This window comes from Passer domesticus, chromosome 14 (assembly GCF_036417665.1).
Source record: "Passer domesticus isolate bPasDom1 chromosome 14, bPasDom1.hap1, whole genome shotgun sequence".
In the NCBI taxonomy this organism is placed as follows: domain Eukaryota; kingdom Metazoa; phylum Chordata; class Aves; order Passeriformes; family Passeridae; genus Passer; species Passer domesticus.
Window position 1 is genome coordinate 2219572 of NC_087487.1, and position 23204 is coordinate 2242775.

General features: G+C 61.3%; 1 protein-coding gene across 1 annotated transcript; it reads left to right on the plus strand.

Moving 5' to 3' along the window:
- Positions 1-721: 721 nt before the first annotated feature.
- LOC135280908 (cholesterol side-chain cleavage enzyme, mitochondrial) lies at positions 722-16194 on the plus strand. The gene is made up of 9 exons (XM_064389298.1): positions 722-3341; positions 4623-4778; positions 6645-6844; positions 9412-9615; positions 10805-10965; positions 11667-11833; positions 12060-12138; positions 13623-13814; positions 14590-16194. The coding sequence occupies exons 1-9, from the start codon at positions 3061-3063 to the stop codon at positions 14710-14712; spliced, it is 1563 nt and encodes a 520-aa protein (XP_064245368.1). The 5' UTR covers positions 722-3060; the 3' UTR covers positions 14713-16194.
- Positions 16195-23204: the final 7010 nt, after the last annotated feature.

The following is a 23204-nucleotide window of genomic DNA, read 5'->3' on the forward strand; positions in this document are numbered from 1 at the left end:
TATAGGGCAGAGGAGCCTCTGTGGGGCAGGAGGGTCCCTCTATAGGGCAGAGGAGCCTCTGTGGGGCAGCGGGGTCCCTCTGTAGGATTTCTGGGGCAGGGGGGTCCCTTTAGGACAGTGGGGGGTCTCTATGGGGCAGGGAGGTCCCTCTAGGGCTTTCTATGGGGCAGGGAGGTCTCCATAGGTCAGGGGGGATCCCTGTGGGGCAGGGGGGTCTCTGTGGGGCAGAAGAACCCCTCTGTAGGATTTATGGGGCAGGGGCGTCCCTGTAGGACAGGGGTGCATCTATGGGGCAGAGAGGTCCTTATGGGGTTTTGTATGGGGCAGGGTGTTCCCTCTGGAGGTTCCTATAGGGCTTTCTGTGGGGCTGGGAGGTCTCTGTAGGACAGGGGCACATCTATGGGGTAGGAGGGTTCCATGGGGCAGAGGGGTCCCTGTAGGGTTTTCTGTGGGGCAGGGGGGTCTCTCTGGGGCAGGGTCCCACCGAGAAAGCCCTTATAGGATTTCTGTAGGGCAGAAGGGTCCCTGAGCTGCTGCTGTAGGGCAGGGAGGTCTCTATAGGGCAGGGGGGTCTCTGTGGGGCAGAGAGGTCTCTATAGGGTTTCTATGGGGCAGGGGGGTCCCTCTAGGGTTTCTGTGGGGCAGGGGGGGGTCTCTATAGGGTTTCTGTGGGGCAGGGAGGTCTCTATAGGGTTTTCATGGGGCAGAGGGGTCTCTGAGCTGCTCTGTGGGGCAGGGATGTCCCTATAGGGTTCCTGTGGTGCAGGGAGGTCTCTATAGGGTATTTATGGGACAGGGAGGTCTCTGTAGGGTTTCTGTGGGGCAGAGGGGTCCCTGTGCAGCAGGGGCAGTTTCGGGGTCAGGAAGCGAAGCCGCAGCTCCAGGCTCGGGCCCCCGGGGATGTGGCAATGTCCCCTGAGTGTCCCCTCCGGGCCATCCCATCCCATGGGCTCGGGGGGCAGAGACCCCAAATCCCTTCCCGGCCCCAAATCCCTTCCCGGCCCCAAATCCCCGCTGCAGCGGGGCGTGCCCGGGTCCCCGGGGGAGGGGTGGCCCTGGTGTCACCCGCTGGCCCCAGAGGTGACAAACCCCGCGGTGTCACCTCCCCCGCGCGGCCGGAGCGCTGCGGAGGGGCCGCTGGTGGCGGCGGGGGTGGCACCGGGGACAGGGCCACGCGGGGAGGTGACACCGCGGGGAGGTGACACCGCGGGGAGGTGACGCGGCTCTGTCCCCGCTCCTGTCACCGCGGCTGGGGACGAAGTGTCGCCGCGGGTCCCTTGGCACCGCCGAGCCCTTCCGGAGCCCCCGGCAGGGGACACGGCTGTCCCCTCGAGCTCCGCGGGTGGCGGAAAGCTCGGTGGCTTCTCCGGCTGGGGACAAGGGCAGGACCCGTGAGGGGACACCCGTGTGACAGGGGACACCCGTGTGACAGACGACACTCACAGGGGCGGTGCTGGCGTGTCCCCACCCTGCGGGAAGGGGCTGCAGGGGGTGCGGAGGTGACACACTGATGGGCTGTGACGTCAGGGGTGGGGACAATGGCTCGGCGTGGAGCTGCGTGTCCCTCGGTGTCCCTCCGTGTCCCCTAGTGTCCCTTCATGACCCTCGGTGTCCCTCGGTGTCCCTCTGCATCTCTCTGTGTCCCTCAGTGTCCCCCCGTGTCCTTCCATGTCCCTCCATGTCCCTTGGTGTCCCTGAGTGCCCCTCAATGTCCCTCTGTGTCCCCCAGTGTCTCTCGGTGTCTCTCCATGTCCTGCACTGTCCCTCAGTGTCCCTCGGTGTCCCTCCTTGTCCCTCGGTGTCCCTCCTTGTCCCTCGGTGTCCCCTGGGCCCTGCCCCGTGTCCGTGGCAGGAGGGGACACAGCGGGTCCCCCCCAGGACGGTGACAGTGCCGGGGGACAGGAGGGGTGGCACTGTGCCACCATGTCCCCAAGGCGTGGGGCTGCAGCCAGCGGGGTTTGGGGCTGGGCCAGCAGTGGGGACAGGGACAGCGGGGGACACGTCCTGGCCCTGGAGAGGTGACAGGGGGGGACAGGGACCATGGGGCAGGAGGGGACAGCCCGTGTGCCCAGTCAGGGGACAGCGCTGTCCCCGCGGTGGCACTGACGGGCCCGGCGCGCCCCCCGGTGCTTGTCGCCGGTGTCGCATCCGCCGCCAGCCCCGCTCGGGGTCCCCGCCGCTCGTCCCTGTCCCGGGGACACCCCAGAGAGGGGACCCCGTGTCCCCTCCCCACTGTGCCCCACCCCAGCGGGAACTGTCGCACCTGGGGACAGGGGACAGGGGACAAGGGACACGGGACAAGGGACAAGGGACAAGATTCATCCCCGGCTCGGGACACCCCAAAAGCCATTCCCTGCTCCCACGGGGAGTTTGGGGTTTTGGGGTTTGAGATTTGGAGTTTGGGGTTTGGGTTTTGGAGTTTGGGGTTTTGGGACTTGGGATTTGGGGTTTGGAATTTGGAGTTTGGGGTTCGGGGTTTGGGATTTGGGATTTGGAGTTTGGGGTTTTAGGCTTGAGGATTTGGGGTTTGGGGTTTGGAGCTTGGGATTTTGGCTTGGGATTTGGGGTTTGGAATGTGGGGTTTGGGGTTTTGGGTTTTGGGGTTTTGAGTTTTGGGGTTTGGGATTTGGGGTTTAGGATTGGGGTTTGGGATTAGGGGTTTGGGATTTGGGACTGGGGATTGGGGTTTGAGATTTGGGGGTTTGGAGTTTGAGATTTGGGGTTTGGAATTAGGGATTTGGTGTTTGGGATCAGGGTTTGCTGTCTGGGATTTGGGACGGAGCCCTCAATGCCGAGCCCGCCCCCGGCACGTGAGGCGCCCCCAGCAGTGGCACCGAGTCCCCAAGGCCACCCCCGGCGGGGTGACCCTGGCTGGCGGCCCCCAAGGCTGTCCCGGCCGGGGTGACGCGCCCCGTGCCTCGTTATCATTTTTGGGGCACATCCCTCCCTTCCGCCAAGGCCACCGTGTCACCTGGCGGCGGCGGGGCTGTCCCCGCGGGGCGGGGCGGGAGCGGCTCGGTATAAGAGCGAGGTCCCCGCGTCCCTCGGGGCCACCTCCCCATGCTCGCCCAAGCTGTCACCCAGCGCGGGGCCCTGCGGGGATGTCCCCGAGCCGCGGCCGCGCGGGGTCGCTGGCTCGGGGGGGCTGCGGGCGCCGTCCCCCCGGCTGTCCCCCCGGCTGTCCCCGCGGCTGTCCCCGCTGTCCCCAGGCCCTTTGACCAGGTGCCCGGCGAGTGGCGGGCGGGCTGGCTCAGCCTGTACCGCTTCTGGCAGGAGGGCGGCCTGGGCACGCTGCACCTCAGCATGGCGCGCAACTTCCAGCGCTTCGGGCCCATCTACAGGTCAGGCGGTGTGGCCTCCGCGTGTCCCCCTCCGTGTCCCCTCCCCGTGTGCCCTGCCCCTGTCCCCTCCCTGTGTGCCCTGCCCCTGTCACCCCCTTGTGTGCCCTGCCGGCTCCTATGTCCCTGTCCCCTCCCTGTGTCCCCTCCTGTGTCCCCTCCCTGTGTTCCCTGCCCGGTCCCCTGCCTCTGTCCCCACCCGTGTCCCCCACAGTGTCCCCAGCCCGTGTCCCTTCCCTGTGCCCACTCCCCGTGTCGCCTTGCCGATCCTCTGCCCGTGTACTCTCCTCCTGTCCCCTCCTTGTGTCTTGTCCCCGAGTCCCCTGCTCGTGTCCCCTCCCTGTGTCCCCTCCCTGTGTCCTCTCCCATGTCCCCTGCCCTGTCCCCTGCTCGGTCCTCTCCCCGTGTACTCCCCTCGTGTCCCCAGTCCCTGTCCCCTGCTCCTTTTCCCTCCCCCCGTCCCCTGCCCGGTGCCCTGCCCGTGTCCCCTCTCGTGTCCCCTTCCCTGTGCCTCCTGCCGGCGTCCCCTCCCCGCATCGCCTCCTCGGTCCCCTGCTCGTGTCCCTTCCATGTCCCCCCACCCGTGTCCCCTCCACCTGTCCCCATCTCACTCCTCTGCTTGTGTCCCCTCTTTGTGTCCCCTCCCGTGTCCCCTCCTGTCCCCAGCCCAGCCCCGCTCCCAGTCCGGGGCTGAGCTGCTGGAGGAGCCTGGCCCGGCTTGGGGACACCGTGAGGGACAAGAGGGGAGGGGACAGGGACCGCGGGGTGGGAGGGACAGGTCCTGTGCCCAGGGAGGGGACAGGGAACTTGGGACGGGATTTGGGGACAGATGCTGTGCCCAGGGAGGGGACAGGAAAGCTGGAGCAGGGGGACACACATGTAGGGCCCAGGGAGGGGACAGGGACCGAGGGGTGGGAGGGGAAAGGGCTGTGAAGGTCAAGAGGGGACAGGGACTGCGGGTCAGGGGGACATCCCCTGTGTCCTGTGGGGGGACAGGGACTGTGGGACAGGGCCCTGTGGATGAGGGATTTGGGGATAATGGGGGACAGGACACTGTCATGGGGACAGGACACTGTCATGGGGACAGAACAGGACATTGCCATGGGGACAGGACCTTGCCGTGGGGACAGGACACTGCCATAGGGACATGCCACTACCGTGGGGACAGGACATTGCCATGGGGACAGGACAGGACACTGCTGTGGGGACAGGACACTGCCATAGGGACATGCCACTGCCGTGGGGACAGGCCGCCCCCAGGGCACTGGCGCTGCTGGTCCCCAGGGAGAAGCTGGGCGTGTACGAGAGCGTGAACATCATCAGCCCCGCGGACGCGGCCACGCTGTTCCAGGCCGAGGGGGCCCTGCCCGAGCGCTTCCGCGTGCCCCCCTGGGTGGCCTACCGCGACTTCCGCAACAAACCCTACGGCGTGCTGCTCAAGTGAGTGGGGACCCCAAAGCCCGAGGGGCACCCCGACCCTCCGGGGAGGGGGACCTCAAATCTGGGCTCCTCAAGGGAGTGGGGACCCCGTATCCCCAGTAGCGGGGACCCCAAACCCCCAGCAGTGGGGACCCCAAACCCAGGCTCTTCAAGGGAGTGGGGACACCAAATCCCTTCCAGTGACTGGGGATCCCAAACCTGGGCTCCTCAAGTAAGTGAAGACACCAAATCCCCTCCAGTGAGTGGGGACCCCAAAGCCTCCAGGGGCACCCCAACCCTCCAGGGAGGGGGGACCTCAAATCTGGGCTCCTCAAGGGAATGGGGACCCCGAATCCCCAGCATTGGGGACCCCAAACCCAAGCTCCTCAAGCGAGTGGGACACCAAATTGGCCCTGGACACTCCTCCAGCAAGTGGGGACCCTAAATTTGGGCTCCTCAAGGAGTGGAAACCCCAAATCCCGGCTCCTGACACTCCTCCAGTGAGTGGGGACCCCAAATCCAGGCTCCTCAAGGAAGTGTGGACCCTAAATCCCCTCCAGTAAATGGGGACCCCAAATCCTCTTCAGTGATTTGGGATCCTAAATCTGGACTCCTCAAGTGAGTGGGGACCCCAAGTCTGTTCTCAAGTGAGTGGGGACCCCAAATCCCCAGAAGTGAGAACCCCAAACCCAGGCTCCTCAAGCAAATGCTGACCCCAAATTCCTTCCAGTGAGTGGAGACCCCAAGCCTGGGCTCCTCAACTGAGTAGGGACCCCAAATCTGGTCTCCTCTAGTGAGTGGGGATGACAAATCCCCTCCAAAGAGTGTGGACCCCAAATCTGGGCTTCTCAAGTGAGTGGGGACCCCAAATCTCCTCAAGTCATTGGGGAACCCTAAATCCCCCTCAAGTGACTGGGGACCCCAAATCCAGGCTCATCAATTGACCCCAAACCCCAAGGAGTGGGGACCTCAAATCTGGCCTCCTGTCACTCCTCAAGTGATTGGGGATCCCAAATCCCCTGCAGCGAGTGGAGACCACAAGTCTGGGCTCCTCATATGAGTGCAAACCCTTAATCCCCTCCACTGAGTGGGGACCCCAAAACCGGGCTCCTCAAGTGAGTTGGGAGCCGAAATCCCCAGAAGTGGGGTCCCCAAACCTGAGCTGCTCAAGTGAGTGGGGATCCCAAATCCCCTCCAGTGAGTGCTGACCCCAAATCCAGGCTCCCCAAGTGATTGGGGGACCCCAAATCTGGGCTCCTGCCGCGACAGTCCCAGGGCAGGGTGCGGGCACGACCGGAGGGCGTTGGGGACCCTGGCTGTGTTTTGGGGCCCTGGGCCGTGTTTTGGGGCTCTGGGCCGCGCTTTGGGGCTCTGGGCCGCGCTTTGGGGCCCTGGGCCGTGTTTTGGGGTGCCATGGGCCGTGTTTTAGGGCCCTGGGCTGCACTTTGGGGCCCTGGGCCGTGTTTTGGGGCCCCGGGCCATGTTTTGGGGCCCTGGGCCGTGTTTTGGGGTACCCTGGGCCGTGTTTTGGGGTGCCATGGGCTGTGTTTTGGGGACATTGGCCGTGTTTTGGGGTGCCATGGGCCGTGTTTTGGGGTGCCCTGGGCTGTGTTTTGGGGCCCTGGGCCGTGTTTTGGGGCCCTGGGCCGTGTTTTGGGGTGCCATGGGCCGTGTTTTGGGGTGCCCTGGGCTGTGTTTAGGGCCCTGGGCCGTGTTTTGAGGCCCTGGGCCGTGTTTTGGGGACATTGGCTGTGTTTGGGGCCCTGGGCCGTGTTTTGGGGTGCCCTGGGCTGTGTTTGGGGCCCTGGGCCGTGTTTTGGGGCCCTGGGCCGTGTTTCGGGGTGCCATGGCCGTGTTTTGGGGTGCCATGGCCGTGTGCCCGCGCAGGACGGGCGAGGCGTGGCGCTCGGACCGGCTGCTGCTGAACCAGGAGGCGCTGGCCCCCGCGGCCGTGCCCGCCTTCGTGCCCCTGCTCAGCGCCGTGGGCGAGGACTTCGTGCGGCGCGCGCGGGCCCAGGCGCGGCAGAGCGGCCGCGGCTGCTGGACCGGAGACTTCAGCCAGGAGCTCTTCCGCTTCGCCCTCGAGTGTGAGTGACACCTGGCCCCAAAAAACCTAAAAAAACACAAAAAAACCCATAAAAACCAAAAAAATCCACCGCCCCCCCAAAAAAACCCAACCAACCAACCAACAAACCAACCAAAAAAAAACCAAACCAAAACAAAAACAAAAAAATCCCCCCAAACCCCCCAAAGCCCCAAATCCCAAATAAGCCCCAAAAAACCCCTACACATCCCAAAAAACCAATCCCCCAAAAAACCCCCAAAACCCTAAAAAAACCCCAAACCCCAAAGAACCTCAAAAACCCTAAAAATTCTAAAGCCACCAAAATCCCCTCCCAAAAAAACCCACCCCCTCTCAAAACCACAAAAAAATCAAACCCCGCCAAAAAACAAAACAAAAAACCAACCCAAAACCCTAAAAAACTGAACCCCCCCAAAAAACCCTAAAAATTCTAAAGCCACCAAAATCCCCTCCCAAAAAAACCCAACTCCCCCCCAAAACCACAAAAATCTCAAACTCCACCAAAACCAAAAAAAACCCACCCCAAAATCCCCCAAAACCCAACCCTCCAGAAAAAACCCCCCAAACCCCAACAGCCCACCCCAAAATCCCCAAAACCCCCCAAAAAACCCCAAAACCCCAAAAAACCCCAAAAACCCTAAAAAACTGAACCCCCCCCAAAAAACCCTAAAAATTCTAAAGCCACCAAAATCCCCTCCCAAAAAACCCAAAGCCCCCCCAAATCCCCCCAAAACCACAAAAAACTCAAACCCCGCCAAAAAACAAAACAAAAAAACCCCCAACCCCCCTCCCAAAAGCCCAACCCTCCACAAAAAAACCCCAAAATCCTCCAAACCCAAAAAACCCCCAAAACCTCAACAGCCCACCCAAAAAACCCCCAAAACCCCCAAAACCCCAAAACCCCAAAACCCTAAAAAACTGAAACCCCCCCAAAAAAAAACCCTAAAAATTCCAAAGTCAGCAAACCCCCCCCAAAAACACCCCAACCCCCCCAAAGCCCAAAAAAACAAACAACCCTCCCCCCAAAAATTTCCCCAAACCCCTAAAAGCCCCAAAACAAAAAAAAAACAACCCCCCCCCAAAAAAAAAACAAAAAAAAAAAAAAAACAAAAAAAAACCAAAAAACCCAAAAAACCAAAACCCCCAAAAGACCCCAAAAAAACTCCCAAAAAACCCTAAAACTCCCCAAAACCGCCAGCCCCAGCCTCAGGCATTGGCCAAAGGACAGCAAAGAAGGGTGGCCCCTCCCCGGGTGCGCTGTCCCCTCCCCGGGTGCGCTGTCCCCTCCCCGGGTGTGATGTCCCCTCCCTAGGTGGCCTGTCCCCTCCCCGGGTGTGATGTCCCCTCCCTAGGTGGCCTGTCCCCTCCCCGGGTGTGATGTCCCCTCCCTAGGTGGCCTGTCCCCTCCCCGGGTGTGCTGTCCCCTCCCCGGGTGCGCTGTCCCCCAGAGCAGCCTTTGTCCTCTCGTGGCCCCCAGCTGGTGACATGCCAGCCCCTCAGGGACAAACAGGAGGCCAAGCCAGGTCTCCATGGCCACGGCAAGGCTGGAGGTGGCCTTGGGGACAGGGACGTGTCCCTGACGGTCACTGGGAGCGCCTGGGCCAGGTCTCCATGGCCTTGGGGACAGGGACAGGTCCCTCACAGCCACTTGGAGCACCTGGGGCTGGTCGCTCTGGCCATGGGGACAGGGATAGGGACAGGGCATGTTCCTGATTGTCCCTGTCCCCAGCCACGTGCCATGTGCTGTACGGGAGTGCCTGGAGCTGGTCCTTGTGGCCATGGGGACACGTCCCTGACTGTCCCTGTCCCTGTCCCCAGCGGTGTGCCATGTGCTGTACGGGGAGGTCCTTGTGGCCCTGGGGACTGGTACAGGGACAATGACATGTCCCTGACTGTCCCTGTCCCTGTCCCTGTCCCTGTCCCCAGCGGTGTGCCATGTCCTGGGGAGGTCTCTGTGGCCATGGGGACATGTCCCTGACTGTCCCTGTCTCCGTCCCATCCCCAGCAGTGTGCCACGTGCTGTACAGGGAGGTCCCTGTGGCCATTGGGATGAGGACAATGACAATGACGTGTCCCTGACTGTTCCTGTCCCCGTCCCCTGCCGTGTGCCATGCACTGTACGGGGAGATCCCAGTGGCCATGGCCATGGGGACAGGAACAATGGCATGTCCCTGACTGTTCCTGACTGTCCCTGACTGTCCCTGTTCCCAGCAGGGTGCCACGTGCTGTACAGGGAGGTCCCTGTGGCCATTGGGATGAGGACAATGACAATGACAATGACAATGACAATGACGTGTCCCTGTCCCTGTCCCCAGTGGTGTGCCACGTGCTGTACGGGGAGCGCCTGGGGCTGGTCCTTGTGGCCATGGGGATGAGGACAGTGACAATGACAATGACAATGACAATGACAATGACAATGACAATGACGTGTCCCTGACTGTCCCTGTCTGTCCCCAGCGGTGTGCCACGTGCTGTACAGGGAGTGCCTGGGGCTGGTCCCAGTGGCCATGGGGATGGGGATGGGGACAATGACAATGACAATGACAATGACGTGTCCCTGTCTGTCCCCAGCGGTGTGCCACGTGCTGTACGGGCAGCGCCTGGGGCTGCTGCAGGATTTTGTGCAGCCCGAGGCGCAGCGCTTCATCGAGGCCGTGTCGCGCATGTTCCACACCACGGCGCCCATGCTGTACCTGCCGCCCGCGCTGCTGCGGCGCCTGCGCAGCCGCACCTGGCGCCAGCACGTGCAGGCCTGGGACGCCATCTTCTACCAGGGTCAGTGCCACCCGCCACCTCCCCTGCCACCTCGCCCTGCCACCTCTGGGGACACCTCGCCCTGTCACCTCACCCTGACACTTCTGGGGACACTCGCCCTGTCATCTTGTCCTGCCACCTCATCCTGTCACCTCACCCTGCTAGCTCGCCCTATCACCTCTGGGGACATCTCTGGGGACACCTCTGGAGACACCTTGCCCTGCCACTCTGCCCTGCCACCTCACCCTGTCACCTTGCCCTGCCACCTCTGGGGACACCTTGCCCTGCCACCTCACCCTGTCACCTCTGGGGACACCTCGCCTGGTCACCCTGCCCTGCCACCTCACCCTGTCAGCTTGCCCTGCCACCCCTGGGGACACCTCACCCTGCCACCTTGCCCTGTCACCTCATCCTGTCACCTCACCCTGACACCTCTGGGGACACCTTGCCATGCCATTTCACCCTGTCATGTGACCGTGTCAGCTCGCCCTGCCACCTCTGGGGACATTTCTGAGGACACCTTGGGGGACACCTCATCCTGTCACCTCTGGGGACACCTTGCCATGCCATTTCACCCTGTCATGTGACCCTGTCACCTCACCCTGTCACCTCTGGGGACACCTCACTCTGTCACCTCTATGGTCACCCCATAGCCATTCCTCCACCTCTCAGCCTTTCCCAATCACCCCACAGACACCCAAACCAATCACATAAACACCCCCATAAATCCCGCTGCAGCCCGTCCTCCATCGTTCCGTTTCTCCAAACACCCAACCTTCCTTCAAAACCTCCTCCAAAACTTTTTTCTGACCCAACCTTCCTTCAAAACCTCCTCCAAAACTTATTTCTGACCCAACCTTCCTTCAAAACCTCCTCCAAAACTTATTTCTGACCCAACCTTCCTCCAAAACCTCCTCCGAAACTTATTCTGACCCAACCTTTCTTACAAAACCACCCCCAAAACTTATTTCTGACCCAACCTTCCTTCAAAACCTCCTCCAAAACTCATTTCTGATCCAGCTTCTCTCTCAGCATTGTCCATCCTCTTCCCCAACACTTCTAAATCAACATTTCTTACCTCAAAATTTACGCGTAGATATTAAAATTTCCTACAAATCCATTTCCCTCTGGGAGGTTTCACCTCCGCGGTGAAGCCGCTCCCAGGGCGGTGACACTGACGTGTCCCCGGGGTGTCCCCGTGTCCCCTCAGCGGACCAGTGCATCCAGAACGTGTACCGGGACCTGCGGCTGCGGCGCAGGAGCAGCCGGGAGCACGTGGGCATCCTGGGCAACCTCATCCTGCGCGACAAGCTGCCCCTGGACGACATCCGCGCCAGCGTCACCGAGATGATGGCCGGCGGCGTGGACACGGTACGGGCCTGGGGACGGGACAGGGAGAAGGTCCTGGGTGGGACAGGGAGAAGGTCCTGGGTGGGGACAGGACAGGGAGAAGGTCCTGGGTGGGGATGGGTGGGACAAGGAGAAGGTCCTGATTGGCACAGGGAGAAGGTCCTGGATGGTGATGGGTGGGGCAGGGAGGGAGAAGGTCCTGGATGGGGCAGGGAGAAGGTCCTGGTTGGCAAAGGGAGAAGGTCCTGGCTGGTGATGGGTGGGGTAGGGAGAAAGTCCTGCTTGGTGTTGGGACAGGCAGAGGAAGGTCTTGGTTGGTGATTGGTGGGACAGGGGGAAGGTCCTGGTTGGTGATGGGTGGGGCAGTGCCAAGTCAGGGAGGAGAAGGTCCTGGCAGCACCAAGCAGGTCCTGGCAGCTCTGAGCAGGTCCTGGCAGGGTTCAGCAGGTCCTGGCAGGGCTCAGCATGTCTTGACAGCCCTGAGCAGGTCCTGGCAGCCCTGAGCAGGTCCTGGCAGGGTTCAGCAGGTCCTGGCAGGGCTCAGCATGTCTTGACAGCCCTGAGCAGGTCCTGACAGCCCTGAGCAGGTCCTGGCAGGGCTGAGCAGGTCCTGGCAGGGCTGAGCAGGTCCTGGCAGCCCTGAGCAGGTCCTGGCACCATGGAGCAGGTCCTGGCAGGGCTGAGCAGACCCCGGCAGCTGCGTGCCCCGTGTCTGTCCCCAGACGTCCATGACCCTGCAGTGGGCCATGCTGGAGCTGGCGCGGGCCCCGGGCGTGCAGGAGCAGCTGCGGGCAGAGGTCCTGGCAGCCAAGCGCGAGGCGGGCGGCGACCGCGAGAAGATGCTGAAATCCACACGGCTGCTCAAGGCCGCCATCAAGGAGACACTCAGGTGAGGAGGAGGAGGAGGAGGAGGAGGAGGGGCTCAGGTGATGGGTGGGGCAGGAAGGGAGAAGGTCTTGGGTGGGGCAGGAGGAGGAGGAGGAGCTCTGGTGAGGAGGAAAGGCTCAGGTGAGAAGGAGGAGGAGGGGTCCGGTGAGGAGGGGCCGCTCAGGCGAGGAGGTCACAGCGCCCTCCCCGGAGTGTCCCCAAAGCCCGCGGTGGCACGTGTCGCGCAGGCTGCACCCGGTGGCTGTGACCCTGCAGAGGTACACCACGCACGAGGTCATCCTGCAGGACTACCGCATCCCGCCCGGGGTGAGGGACACCGGGACATGGGGACAGCGGGGACAGGGGGACAGGGGGAGGTGGGGACATGGAGACAGCGGGGACAGGGGGGACAGGGGGACAGTGGGGACAGGGGGACGTGGGGACAGAGGGGACACGGGGACAGCGGGGACATGGGGACAGGGGAGACAGGGGGAGGTGGGGACACCGGGACATGGGGACAGCAGGGACAGGGGGAGGTGGGGACATGGGGACAGTGGGGACACGGGGACATGGGGACAGCGGGGACACGGGGACACGGGGACATGGGGACAGGGGGGACAGGGGGACAGGGGGATGGTGGGACATGGGGATATGGGGACAGGGGGGACATGGGGACACAGGGACACAGGGAGGTAGGGATGTGGGGAGATGGAGATGCAGGGATGCAGGGAAATGGGGACATGGGGAGGAGGGACACAAGAATGTGGGGAGAGGGGGACACAGGGACAGGGGGGTGTGGGGACACGAGGACACTGGGATGTGGGGATGCAGGGACACAGGGAAATGGGGACACAGGGACACGGGGACATGAGGACATGAGGATGTGGTGACACGAGGACATGAGGACATGAGGACACAGGGACATGAGGACATGGGGACATGAGGACATGGGGACAACAAGGATGCAAGGACATGAGGACACGAGGGCATGAGTACATGAGTACATGATGATACAAGGACATGATGATACAAGGACACGAGGACACAGGGACATGGGAACATGGGCTCATGAGGACATGAGGACACGAGGACATGAGGACATGATGATACAAGGACACAGGAACATGTAGACACAAGGACTGGGGACACGAGGACACAAGGACATGACATGAGGACATGAGGACATGAGTACATGATGACACAAGGACACGAGGACACGGGGACATGGGAACATCGGGACACAAGGATGTGGGGACATGAGGACAAGAGGACACGAGGACATGAGGACATGATGATACAAGGACACAAGAACATGGAGACACAAGGATCAGGGACACGAGGACATGAAGACACAAGGACATGAGGACATGAGGACATGATGATACAAGGACATGATGATACAAGGACACAAGGACACAGGGACATGGGAACACGGGGACATGAGGACACGAGGATACGAGGACATGAGGACATGATGATACAAGGACATGAGGACCTGGAGACACAAGGATCGGGGACACGAGGACATGAGGACACAAGGACATGAGTACATGATGATACAAGGAGATGATGATACAAGGACACGAGGACACGGGAACATGGGAACATGGGGACACAAGGATGTGGGGACATGAGGACACGAGGACATGAGTACCTGATGATACAAGGAGATGATGACACAAGGACACGAGGACACAAGGACATGGGAACATGGGCTCATGAGGACACGAGCATACGGGCACATGAGGACATGGGTATGCAGGGACACGGTGACACAGTGACACGGTGACACGAGGCCCTGTCCCCCGCAGACGCTGGTGCAGGTGGGGCTGTACGCCATGGGCCGCGACCCCGCCGTGTTCCCGCAGCCCGAGCGCTTCCGGCCGCAGCGCTGGCTGGCCGCCGGCCCCAAGCCCTTCCTGGGGCTCGGCTTCGGCTTCGGGCCCCGCCAGTGCCTGGGCCGCCGCATCGCCGAGCTGGAGATGCAGCTCTTCCTCATGCACGTGAGTGTCCCCTGTCCCCGGCGCCGGGGGACAGCGCCGTGGCTGTGGGGGTCATCCTGCGGGGTCCCCAGCATGAGGGGACAACACAGCGACCGTGGGGTCTGTCCCTGTGGAGTCCCTGACGGGAAGGGACATCACGGTGGTCACAAGGTTCATCCTGTGGGATCCCTGATGCGAGGTGACAGAGTGGTGGCCGTGGGGTCCATCACACAGGTCCCCAACATGGATGGCTGTGGGGTCCTTACCCATGGGGTCCCCAACACGAGGGGACAGCGCGGTGCCCGTGGGGTCTGTCCCACAGGGTCCCCAACATGAGGGCAAAGTGTGGTGGCCACAGGGTCTGTCCTGTGGAGTCCCCAACATGAGGGGACAGCACGATGGCTGCAGGCTCCATCCCCTTGGGGTCCCCGATGTGAGGGGACATCATGGTGGTCACAGGGTCCATCCTGCAGGATCCCTGATGTGAGGGGACAGAGCGGTGGCCGTGGGGTCCATCACACAGGTCCCCAACATGGATGGCCGTAGGGTCTGTCCCATGGGGTCCCCAATGCCAGGGGACAGCACGGTGGCTCCAGGCTCTGTCCCCACATGAGGGGACAGCTCAGTGACCATGGGGTCTGTCCCCATGGAGTCCCTGACACGAGGGGACAGCGCGGTGGCCCAGGGTCCATGCTGTGGGATGCTGGCCCGGCTCAGCTCGGAGTGGCCTCGGAGGTGGCCCCGGGCCTGTCCCACGGTGTCCCCAAGGCCCCAGCGCCGTGTCCTCCCCGCGCAGCTCCTGGAGAACTTCAGGATCGAGACGGCGCGGGCCGTGGAGATCGGCACCAAGTTCGAGCTCATCCTGGTCCCGGACCGGCCCATCCAGCTGAGCCTGCGGCCCCTCGAGGGCCAGCCCTGAGGAGGGGACACGGGGACAGCGCCGCACCCGCGGTGGCGCCTGGGGACAGGGGCACGCTGCCAGGGCCGCGCTCTGGGGACACAGAGGGGGAGGGGAGGGGATGGGGGTCCCCTCTGGCTCCGGGGTCCCACCGAGCTGCCCCGAGCCCCTGGAATGTCCTGAGCCTCTGGAGTGTTCTGGAATGTTCTGGAATGCTCTGGAATGTTCTGGAATGTTCTGGAATGTTCTGCCTGGCTTCGCTCCATGGGAAGGGCCGGGAGGGGCTGGGGGCACGGGGGGGGCACAGGGGACATCCAGAACCTCTCTGGGGGCAGGGGACACCGGGGACACTGGGGACACAGGGGACACTGGGGACACTGGGGACACTGGGGACATTGTAACATGGGGGGCATTGGGGGCATTGGGGGGACTGGGGACACCATGGGGACAGTGGGGATAGTGGGGACAGTGGGGACACTGGGACAGTGGTGACAGTGGGGACACTGGGGACATTGGGGCATTGGGGACCCTGGGGACACCAGGGACACTGGGACCCTGGGGACACCAGGGACACTGGGATACTGAGGACATTGGGGACATTAGGGACACCGGGGACACTGGCTACACTGGGGACATGGGGAGTCACTCCCAGGGGAGGGCTCTGCAGTGGGCAGTGACACACTGGGGACACTGGGGACATTTGGAACACTGGGGACATTGGGGACACTGGGGGTACTGGGATACCGGGGACATTGAGGACAGTGGGGGTACTGAGGGACATTGGGGACACTGGGGACACTGGGGACATCGGGGTCAGTGGGGACAATGGGGGACACTGGGAGTCACTCCCAGGGGAGGGCTCTGGGGTGGGCAGGAGTCACTGGGGACATTTGGGACACTGGGGACACGGGGGACACCGGGGACATTGGGGACATTGGGGACATTCTCCTCCCATGGGAAGGCTCTGGGGGGGGCAGGGGACACTGGGGACACTGGGGGTCACTCCCAGGGGAGAGCTCTGCAGTGGGCAGTGACACATTGGAGACACTGGGGACACTGGGGACATTCCCAGGGACGGGCTCTGGGGTGGGCAGGGGGACACTGGTGTCACTGTAGGGTAACTGTAGGACACTGGGGACACTGTAGGACATGGGGGACACTGTAGGACACTGCAGGACACCGCTGTCACTGCAGGTCACTGCAGGTCACTGCAGGTCTCTGGTGTCACCACTGTCCCCTGTCCCCGGCTCACCAGGGCCAGCCCGCGCTCCCGCAGGCGCGTCCCCAACTCCTGCTGCTCCCGGGCCCGGCTCCGGGCGGCCTCCTGCAGCTGGGACAGACCCCAAGGGGCTGGGACAGACCCCAAAGGGCCGGGACAGACCCCAAAGGGCAGGGACAGACCCCAAAGGTCAGGGACAGACCCCAAAGGGCCGGGACAGACCCCAAAGGGCTGGGACAGACCCCAAAGGGGCTGGGACAGACCCCAAAGGGGCTGGGACAGACCCCAAAGGGACGGGAGAGACCCCAAAGGGCTGGGACAGACCCCAAAGGGCCGGGACAGACCCCAAAGGGCTGGGACAGACCCCAAACAGGCCGGGACAGACCCCAAAGGGCTGGGACAGACCCCAAAGGGCCGGGACAGACCCCAAAGGGCTGGGACAGACCCCAAAGGGCCGGGACAGACCCCAAAGGGCCGGGACAGACCCCAAAGGGCAGGGACAGATCCCAAAGGGGCAGGGACAGACCCCAAAGGGACTGGGGACACCAAATGGGCTGGGACAGACCCAAATGGGCTGGGGACATCAAAATGGGCAGGGACAGACCCCAAACTGCCATGGGGACCCCAAAATGGGCTGGGACAGACCCCAAATGGGCTGGGACCCCAAAATGGGCTGGGGGACCCTGAAATGGGCTGGGGACCCCAAACCAGGCAGGGGGACCCCAAACCATGATGGATGATCCCAAAAACATGCTGCGTGATCCCAAACAAGCTACATGACCCCAAACACTCTATGTGACCCCTCGCCCCCTGTGTGACCCCCAGCCCTCCCGCGGTGCCCACCTGCCTCTCCAGCGCCCGGGCCCGGCCCTGCGCCTCCTCCAGCCGGGCCAGCAGCTCCAGCTTCTCGCGGGCCCCGCGGAGCCGCTGTGGGCACGGCAGAGCGGCTGGGGACCGCCCCGTGCCACCCCCGTGCCAGCCCCGTGCCACCCCCGTGCCACCCCTGCCAGCCCCGTGCCACCCCCATGACACCCCCGTGACACCCCGCTGCCGTGTCCCCTCTGTCCCCTGTGTCCCCCGTGTCCCCTGTGTCCCCCGTGTCCCCTGTGCCAGCCCCGTGTCCCCGGTGCCAGCCCCGTGTCCCCTCCCGCTCTCACCGCGGCTCCGGGCGGCTCCTCCCGCTTCGGGGCCAGCAGCGCCGCCAGGGTGGCACCTGTGGGGTGGCACCTGAGAGCTGGCACCTGTGCGGGGGCACCTTCGGGGGAACAGCGGGACGTGTCCTGTGTCCCTCTGGGCGCGGGGACAGGGGGACAGCGAGCGCCGGCCTGTGCCGGGCCCGGGGCTCGGGAGTGGGGGATCCCTGCCAGGGGGGACAGGGGGTATGGGGACATCCCTGAGTGTCCCTGTCCCTTTCTGCCCACCCCGGACCATAATAGGGAGGACTGGGGACATCTCTGAGGGTTGGGGACATCCCCAAGGGTCTCTGTCCACTCCTGCCCACCTGGACCATCCCAGGGACCCCACAGCCGGGTTGGGGACACCCCGGGTGTGGCTGTCCCCTCCTGCCCACCCCGGCCCATCCCAGGACATTGGGGACACCCCGGCTGTGGCTGTCCCCTCCTGCCCACCCCGGCCCATGCCAGGGACACTGGGGACACCCCGGCTGTGGCTGTCCCCTCCTGCCCACCCCGGACCATCCCAGGACATTGGGGACACCCCGGCTGTGGCTGTCCCCTCCTGCCCACCCCGGACCATCCCAGGACATTGGGGACACCCCGGCTGTGGCTGTCCCCTCCTGCCCACCCCGGACCATCCCAGGGACACTGGGGACACCCCGGCTGTGGCTGTCCCCTCCTGCCCACCCGCGGCTCTCTCGGCGCTCCTGTCCCGCAGCAGCCGCTCCATGGCCTCGATCACCTGGGCACAGGCACCGCTGTCGCCGTGTCCCCAGCGCGGTGCCAGGGCTCCGTGCCCAGCCCGGGCCGGCCCGGGGGGCTCGCGGTGTCCCCGGCCCGTCCGTGTCACCCGAGCCGTGTCACCCGAGCCGTGTCACCTTGTCCCGCTGCCGGCGCCGCTGGAGCAGCAGCAGCTCCTGCTCGCGGTCGTTCTTCTGCGGGGAGAGCGGCCCGGGAGTGCCGGGCACGGCCCGAGCCCGGGGCAGCCCCCGGTGCCCGCGGGGCCCTACCCGGATCAGCTCGTTCTGCAGCCGCTGCTCCCGGGCCCGCCGCGCCCGCAGCTCCGCCGCGCCCGCCGCCAGCTCGCGGGACAGGGTGGCTGCGGGGACAGCGCTGTCACCGCCGGGGATGGCAGTGCCCTATGTCCCCAGGGTGGCTGCGGGGACAGCGCTGTCACCGCCGGGGATGGCAGTGCCCTATGTCCCCAGGGTGGCTGCGGGGACAGCCCTGTCACCGCCGGGGATGGCAGTGCCCAGCGTCCCCAGGGTGGCTGCGGGGACAGCCCTGACACCACCGGGGATGGCAGTGCCCAGTGTCCCCAGGGTGGCTGCGGGGACAGCGCTGTCACCACCGGGGTGGCTGCGGGGACAGCCCTGTCACCACCGGGGTGGCAGTGCTCAGTGCTGCGCCCGTCCCCAGGGTGACACACCATATCCCTGTCACCCACCCCCGGTGGCAGTGTCCAGTGCCCTGCCCGTCCCCAGGGTGACACACCATGTCCCTGTCACTCATGTGGGTGGCAGTGCCCAGCATTTCCTGCCCGTGCCCAGGGCACTGTGCCTTGTCCCTGTCACCCGCAGCTGGCAGTGCCCTGCCCGTGCCCGCACGCACCCAGCCTGTCCCGGGTCAGCGCGTCCAGCTCGGTGCTGCGGAGCTGCGCCGGCTCCCGCCCCTCCATCCCATGGAGGTGGCACTGCTGTGCCCGGGTGTCCCATGCAGGTGGCACTGAGTGTCCCATGCGGGTGGCACTGGGTGGCAGTCGCGCGTCGCCGAGCGGGGCTGGCTGTGACAAGGCAGTGCCACCACCAGGTGTCCCCTTCGCACAGCGGCTCGCGGGCTGGCGCTGCTCTGGGGACACGGGGACACCGACACGGGGACACTGATCGTGTGACATTGGTGACGCTGACCCTGTGACACTGGGTCAGTGTGACACTGTGAGACAGACACCCTGTGACACTGACACGATGACCCCGACACTGTGACACTGACATTGGTGACACTGGGGACATTGACACTGTGACACCGTGACACTGACCCTGTGACACTGATGCTGGTGACACACTGGTGACACTGACGCTGTGACGCTGACCCTGTGACACTGACACGTGTGACACTGACACTGTGACACTCACCCGGTGACACTGGGGACACAGACGCGGTGACACTGACACGGTGTCACTGCCATTGTCACACCGCCATTGGTCACGAGCCCACCAGGCCCCCCCGCGTGTCCCCCCGAAGGTCCCTCGGTCACCCCTGGGTGGGCTCAGGTGGGAGGGGAGACAGGGAGAGATGGGAATGGGAGCAATCCCAAAGGATCAGGACGTCATTCCCAATCCCACAGCAATCCCAAAGGATCAGGACGTTATTCCCGATCCCACAGTGATCCCAAAGGATCAGGACATTGTTGCCAATCCCACAGTGATCCCAAAGGATCAGGACGTTATTCCCAATCCCACAGTGATCCCAAAGGATCAGGACGTTATTCCCAATCCCACAGTGATCCCAAAGGATCAGGACGTCGTTCCCGATCCCACAGTGATCCCAAAGGATCAGGACGTTGTTCCCGATCCCACAGTGATCCCAAAGGATCAGGACGTTATTCCTGGAGTCCTGGGCTGTGGGATCAGGATCTTCTTTTCCCTGCCCCTATCCTGCCCCAAAGCTCATCCACCCCAAAAAACGGGGCTGGCACTTCCAGAGGGGCAGAACACCTCCCAGAAAAACCCAAATCCTGGAAAAAGTTGTCTAAAAATACTGCAAAAATCCTACTGTCCCAAAATTCCCTTCCCTGCCAGGAAAATCCCATTTTCTGGGTGTTTTTAGGGCCATGAACGGCTCTGCTGGAATGACATTGAGGATCCCGATGGGATGGGATAAATGATTCCCAGCCCCATCAATCAATTCCCAAAGGATCACTGGGAAAAGGGAGCCAGGAGAGGGAGAGGGGGAAACGGGATGGGAACATAATGGGATAAATCTGGGGTGGGGATGGAAATGGATCTGTGCCCTCCATGGATCCATGGATCCATCCATCCATACATGGATCCATCCATCCATCCATCCATCCATCCATCCATCCATCCATCCATCCATTATCCATCCATCCATCATCCATCCATCATCCATCCATCCATCCATCCATCCATCATCCATCCATCCATCCATCCATCCATCCATCCATCATCCATCCATCCATCCATCCATCCATCCATCCATCCATCATCCATCCATCCATCCATCATCCATCCATCATCCATCCATCCATCCATCCATCCATCCATCATCCATCCATCCATCCATCCATCCATCCATCCATCCATCCATCCATCATCCATCCATCCATCATCCATCCATCCATCCATCCATCCATCCATCCATCATCCATCCATCATCCATCCATCCATCCATCATCCATCCATCCATCCATCCATCCATCCATCCATCCATCCATCCATCATCCATCCATCCATCCATCATCCATCCATCCATCCATCATCCATCCATCCATCCATCCATCCATCCATCCATCCATCCATCATCCATCCATCCATCCATCATCCATCCATCCATCATCCATCCATCCATCATCCATCCATCCATCCATCCATCCATCCATCATCCATCCATCATCCATCCATCCATCCATCCATCATCCATCCATCCATCATCCATCCATCATCCATCCATCCATCATCCATCCATCATCCATCCATCATCCATCCATCCATCATCCATCCATCCATCCATCCATCATCCATCCATCCATCATCCATCCATCATCCATCATCCATCCATCCATCATCCATCCATCATCCATCCATCATCCATCCATCCATCATCCATCATCCATCATCCATCATCCATCCATCCATCATCCATCCATCCATCCATCCATCCATCCATCCATCCATCCATCATCCATCCATCATCCATCCATCCATCCATCCATCCATCCATCCATCATCCATCCATCATCCATCCATCCATCATCCATCCATCCATCCATCCATCATCCATCATCCATCCATCATCCATCCATCATCCATCATCCATCCATCATCCATCATCCATCCATCCATCCATCATCCATCATCCATCCATCATCCATCATCCATCCATCCATCCATCATCCATCCATCCATCATCCATCCATCCATCCATCCATCCATCCATCCATCCATCATCCATCCATCCATCCATCCATCCATCATCCATCCATCCATCCATCCATCCATCCATCCATCATCCATCCATCCATCATCCATCCATCCATCCATCCATCCATCCATCCATCCATCCATCCATCATCCATCCATCATCCATCCATCCATCATCCATCCATCCATCCATCCATCCATCCATCATCCATCCATCATCCATCCATCCATCCATCATCCATCCATCCATCCATCATCCATCCATCCATCCATCCATCCATCCATCCATCCATCCATCCATCATCCATCCATCCATCCATCATCCATCCATCCATCATCCATCCATCCATCATCCATCCATCCATCCATCCATCCATCCATCATCCATCCATCATCCATCCATCCATCCATCCATCATCCATCCATCCATCATCCATCCATCATCCATCCATCCATCATCCATCCATCATCCATCCATCATCCATCCATCCATCATCCATCCATCCATCCATCCATCATCCATCCATCCATCATCCATCCATCATCCATCATCCATCCATCCATCATCCATCCATCATCCATCCATCATCCATCCATCCATCATCCATCCATCCATCCATCCATCCATCCATCCATCCATCATCCATCCATCATCCATCCATCCATCCATCCATCCATCATCCATCCATCATCCATCCATCCATCATCCATCCATCCATCCATCCATCATCCATCATCCATCCATCATCCATCCATCATCCATCATCCATCCATCATCCATCATCCATCCATCCATCCATCATCCATCATCCATCCATCATCCATCATCCATCCATCCATCCATCATCCATCCATCCATCATCCATCCATCCATCCATCCATCCATCCATCCATCATCCATCCATCCATCCATCCATCCATCATCCATCCATCCATCCATCCATCCATCCATCCATCCATCCATCATCCATCCATCCATCATCCATCCATCATCCATCCATCATCCATCCATCCATCCATCCATCCATCATCCATCCATCCATCCATCATCCATCCATCCATCCACCCATCCATCCATCATCCATCATCCATCCATCCATCCATCCACCCATCCATCCATCATCCATCCATCCATCCATCCATCCATCATCCATCCATCCATCCATCCACCCATCCATCCATCATCCATCCATCCATCATCCATCCATCATCCATCCATCCATCCATCATCCATCCATCCATCCATCCATCCATCCATCCATCCATCCATCATCCATCCATCATCCATCCATCCATCCATCCATCCATCCATCATCCATCCATCATCCATCCATCCATCATCCATCCATCATCCATCCATCCATCATCCATCCATCCATCCATCATCCATCCATCCATCCATCATCCATCCATCCATCCATCATCCATCATCCATCATCCATCCATCCATCCACCCATCCATCCATCATCCATCCATCCATCATCCATCCATCATCCATCCATCCATCCATCATCCATCCATCCATCCATCCATCCATCCATCCATCCATCATCCATCCATCATCCATCCATCCATCCATCCATCCATCATCCATCCATCCATCATCCATCCATCATCCATCCATCCATCATCCATCCATCATCCATCCATCATCCATCCATCCATCCATCCATCATCCATCCATCCATCATCCATCCATCATCCATCCATCCATCATCCATCCATCCATCCATCCATCCATCCATCCATCATCCATCCATCCATCCATCCACCCATCCATCCATCATCCATCCATCCATCATCCATCCATCATCCATCCATCCATCCATCATCCATCCATCCATCCATCCATCCATCCATCCATCCATCCATCATCCATCCATCATCCATCCATCCATCCATCCATCCATCCATCCATCATCCATCCATCATCCATCCATCCATCATCCATCCATCAT

What these genes read in the sequence shown, in the direction of transcription:
- LOC135280908 (XM_064389298.1), top strand. Translation starts at nt 3,061, where the DNA reads ATGCTCGCCCAAGCTGTCACCCAGCGCGGGGCCCTGCGGGGATGTCCC. An exon ending in ACTACCGCATCCCGCCCGGG is followed by an intron (nt 12,139 to 13,622) that starts GTGAGGGACACC and finishes TGTCCCCCGCAG; the next exon opens with ACGCTGGTGCAGGTGGGGCT. An exon ending in TGCAGCTCTTCCTCATGCAC is followed by an intron (nt 13,815 to 14,589) that starts GTGAGTGTCCCC and finishes CTCCCCGCGCAG; the next exon opens with CTCCTGGAGAACTTCAGGAT.